The 4,447-nt window shown below is 54.4% G+C and overlaps 1 protein-coding gene across 1 annotated transcript in view; it reads left to right on the forward strand.

Moving 5' to 3' along the window:
• The window catches only part of KRT7 (keratin 7), a 13,572-nt gene that overhangs the window by 2,898 nt on the left and 6,227 nt on the right, over positions 1–4,447 (forward strand). The window contains exons 3-4 of the mRNA XM_007452345.1: positions 1,537–1,597; positions 3,027–3,122. Of these exons, the coding sequence (XP_007452407.1) occupies positions 1,537–1,597; positions 3,027–3,122 (157 nt within the window). The remainder of the gene's footprint in view (positions 1–1,536; positions 1,598–3,026; positions 3,123–4,447) is intronic.

Here is a 4,447-nt window from a genome sequence, read left to right on the forward strand (position 1 = left end):
CCAAAGCCAGAGGCTGGGCCGGGCATCCCTGCCCAGTGGGCACTCGGGGTAGCCTCTGCAGGGAGTGTCTATCCATTCCCACCCCCCATCCCCACCCCCGACTTCCCTAGGGCAACAGTCAACAGGATTAATCCCACGGCAGGTGGAAGGCAGGTGGAAGCAGACAGGTGCAGGACAGGGAAGGCCTGGGACAACCCGCGAGCCCCTGCTGTCAGGTGTGCATGTGTGCACACATACTCCCCCAACCCAGAACCCACAGGGCACTTTCCTGGGGAGCCAGGCTGAGCTCCAGGCTGGGGCTGAAGGAGGAACTGGAAGGGGTCCCGAGTGCAGCTGTCCAGGGAGCTCCTGTCTGCACATCCTCTGGGCCCAGTGGCACAGCAGGGGTGGAGAGACAGCCTCACAGATATTTTCCTAACTATTCTAGAGGCCCTGGGGGAGTGGGACTTTGGGGGTCTGGGCTCCTGGAGGGCCTCTGCCTGCCTGAGTATCCTGCTCCCCACTAAATTTGCCCCACATTGTTCCTGCTGTTCCCCAGAAGCTCGTGGACACTGCTGGCTTTCTCTTTCTGACACCTATTTTTTTGTTTTTTTTGCGATATGTGGGCCTCTCACTGTTGTGGCCTCTCCCGTTGCGGAGCACAGGCTCCGGACGCGCAGGCTCAGCGGCCGTGGCTCACGGGCCCAGCTGCTCCACGGCATGTGGGATCTTCCCGGACCGGGGCACGAACCCGTGTCCCCTGCATCGGCAGGCGGACTCTCAACCACTGCGCCACCAGGGGAGCCCTCTGACACCATTTTGAATCCTCAAGTAAATAGTGGGTCAGGCCCACCTGCCCTGTTGCTCTGTGCACTGCTTTGCCGGCGTCCTCCTACGGGCAGGGGGCTGGCTCCTTGGGAGAAAGAGGGATGGAGGGGGTGCTCTGGGAGTAGCGATGGGGGCTAGTCACCTAGTTGGGGGCTGGTTTTTCCTCCTTCCTGAGTCCACAAGTTTCCTCCTCTCCGGGCCCCTTCTTCGCCCTCAGCCGGTGGGATTAAGCAGGTTAAGGTGTGAGCTCAGGCGTCAGATGGCCAGGCTTCAAGTCCGGGCTTTGCCACTTAGCAGCCTGGTGACTGGACAGAGTACTCAGCCTCTCTGTGCCTCAGTTCCTTTCCCTGAGAATCATAGCACCATTGTTATAGGATTGTTGTAGGGATTAACTGAGAGAATGCATGGGAAGCACGTAACGGGGCAGGCCCCGTACAGAGTGGTCCAGAAGCATGGCTGTTATTCGTCTTCTCACTCCCAGTATATGCAGCCTTTGTCCTTTGATCCACGTATGTTCCCTGCTCCCTCACCCCCATGCCTGCCAAGACCCAAAGCCCTAGGGACAGCCGTATGGAAAAGTCAGGGACATTTTGTTTCGTAGCTGACACCTGTTTTTTCAGGTGTGTCATTAAGGAAGGGTAAAGGTGATGCACGTCAGACTTTCACACCTGGATATGGGGGGATGGAGGCACAGCTGCACCAACACCATGCTCCCCTCCTTTACTGCAGGTACAAAGACGAAATTGACCGTCGCACGGCTGCTGAGAATGAGTTTGTAGTGCTGAAGACGGTGAGGGGTCAGACAGGTAGGGCGGGTGGCATTGTAGGAGGCACAGGGGACAGGGGACCACATGCCTCTCACCTGAGCAGCCAGTAGGGACCTGTGGTCAGGATCTGGCTGGGTCTATACGAAGGGAGCGACGGGCTTGGAGAAGGAGAGATATGGAAACCAGCCGTTTATAAGCCTGCTTCGTGTGCGTATGGGCACACACGTGTCTGCATGTCTGTGTGTGTGTATTTGTGTGTAGGTGTGTCTGGCGAGTCACTAGACTTGTTTCTGGGCTTTTGGAGGGGTTAGAATTATGACTACAGGATGGAGGTTAGAAGGGACGATTTCAACCCCAAATAAGGAAGTGCTCTATCAGTCATAACATTTAATTACAGATGAGGGTGGCACATGGCATGCCTGAAATATTTGCTGAATGAATGGGATGGGGTGCCTTGAGGCAAAGTGAGCTCCCTGTCCCTGGAGGTGTGCAAGTGAGGTCAGAAGGCCTTAGGAATATCTTAGAGGGGATTGACTTAATCTGATTCAAAACACACTCACTCACCGTTCCAGGCCCATCCACAGAAATGTAACCTGCCCCGGAGTGCTGGGCCCTTGGAGATTCAGGGATGAGTGGAAGTGAGCCCTTTCCACAGGAGCTTAACCACAGCAAAGGATGGCTCTCAGGGGACCAGACTTGAGGTGTTATCTGTTGCCCACCTGCCTTATATCACCCATGCTGCAAGCTACATATTTAGGCTAGAGATTTGCCGTCTCTGGAAGCGGTGTCCTGGAGTCTGAATGATTTCATGCTCTCCCATTTTTTTTTTTTTTTTTTTTTTGGTACGTGGGCCTCTCACCGTTGTGGCCTCTCCCGTTGCGGAGCACAGGCTCCGGACGCGCAGGCCCAGCGGCCATGGCTCACGGGCCCAGCCGCTCCGCGGCATGCGGGATCTTCCCGGATCGGGGCACGAACCCGTGTCCCCTGCATCGGCAGGCGGACTCTCAACCACTGCGCCACCAGGGGAGCCCCATGCTCTCCCATTTGACTGATGAGAAGCTGAGACTCATAAAGCTGAGGTGATTTGTTCAAGGTCACATAGCTAGTAGGTGGCAGAGCCGGGGGTGTGTCTAAACCACTAAAGCCTTTCAGAACTGGTAAAGCGCTAGGTTTGGGGCTCCAGGCTGCTGTAGGCTATCAGCGCTGAGTAGGCACCTCCATTCCTGGGGGTGCGTGGAGATGATGTTCTCCTCGAGCCTGGGCGGGTCCAGTGGAGGGAACTTCCCACCGTGGGTGCGTCAGGCAGCCTGGAGGAGCTGTATGTTTCTTGGTAGGGCAGTGGTGATTGGTCCTGGGGGTTGGACAGTACTGGCTTGCTCCCACGCCTGCTAAGTGTTTCGTGAACTGAGGACATGGTGTCCCTCTACCCCTTCTCACCACCACCCCTCCCAGGATGTGGATGTTGCCTACATGAACAAGGTGGAGTTGGAGGCCAAGGTGGACACCCTGAATGATGAGATCAACTTCCTCAGGACCCTCTATGAGGAGGTGAGGACCTCAGGGGTGGGAGATACGCCACAACCTGCGTGTCCTAGCCACGGGGCTATCTGGTCCACCCCCTGCCTCTGGGTCAGCCGGGGTGTGTGTTGGGTGCATGTAGGGGAGTTGACCCCTGAATAAAGACCCCTGCTCTTTATTCTTTCTGGATTCAGGAACCCATGGTGGGCGAGGAGCTCAGTAGGAGCTAGGGCAGCACACCAGGGTGGGGTCAGTCAAAACTGGACTTCCAGAGATGTGGGATGGTCATTTGTCAGGAAGGGGGATTGGGAGGGGCTGGAAGAAACCAGGAGGATGTTGAGGGATCCGGGCTGTGACAGGGTTCACAGGTGGACTGGGTGGGCTGGCAGGGGGGCCTGAGTCAGGAGAGGCTGAAGTGCCTGAGTGTTTACACCCACCGCTCAACCACCCTCTCTGCCTGCCCCTCCCATCTCCCCTCCTTCTCAGCTTGCCCTGCTCTGGGCTTCCAGTTCCTTTCCCTCAAGGGGATTTAAAAACCTCTTCATCCCATCTGTGTGAGTCTCTGGCCTTAGGCAGAAGATAGGGTGGTTGATCATCTGGCTAGTCTGGGACATAGGAAAACGTGAGGCAAATTACAGACCAGTTCTCATTTCCCTTCAGTCTGGTCTTTACCTGAACATCCAGCCTCCATTAGCGTCTCCGAGAGAATTTCCACGTGTGCTAACTTCAGGGGCTGGATCCTTGCGGCTGACTTTGGGTACTTCTGGCCTCAGTGTGGGCCTTCATATGTCTATCACATGTTATATATATGTGTGTGTGTATGTATATATAATTATTTCCCTCTCATTATGAAATACATACTCATTGCAGAAAATCTAGAAAATTAAGTGAAGCATAAAATTGAAAACAAGTCTCCTACACCTACTCTTATCATCTTGATACCTACCTTTTCAGACTTCTCTGCATATATACACATAGAGATACAGAAATACATATACTTAATAAAATAGAATCCTACCTTTTTTCATGTAACAGTATACCACCGATATAGTTCCCTGTCCGTAAATACGGCTGTATCATCCGTGTTAAAGGCTGCAGAGTGTGCATAATACATGACTTATTTTACCCACCCCCTAGTGATCCCCTTCACAACAGAGCTCAACTCCAGTAGCACCTCACCACACTCTGTCACTTGTTTGTCCGCTGTGATCCTGCCAGACTCTTGATTTCAGAAGGTGCTAATGGGCTTTTCTGGGAGCCAGGGCTGGTGGAGCTGTTTAGTGGGTGCTGGGTCTGTGCCCCGTGGCTACCTGGTGACTCACTCCCACTCTGGCCTCTTCTCTCTTTTTCTTTCC

This window comes from Lipotes vexillifer, unplaced genomic scaffold, assembly GCF_000442215.2.
Source record: "Lipotes vexillifer unplaced genomic scaffold, Lipotes_vexillifer_v1.1 scaffold422, whole genome shotgun sequence".
NCBI lineage: Eukaryota > Metazoa > Chordata > Mammalia > Artiodactyla > Lipotidae > Lipotes > Lipotes vexillifer.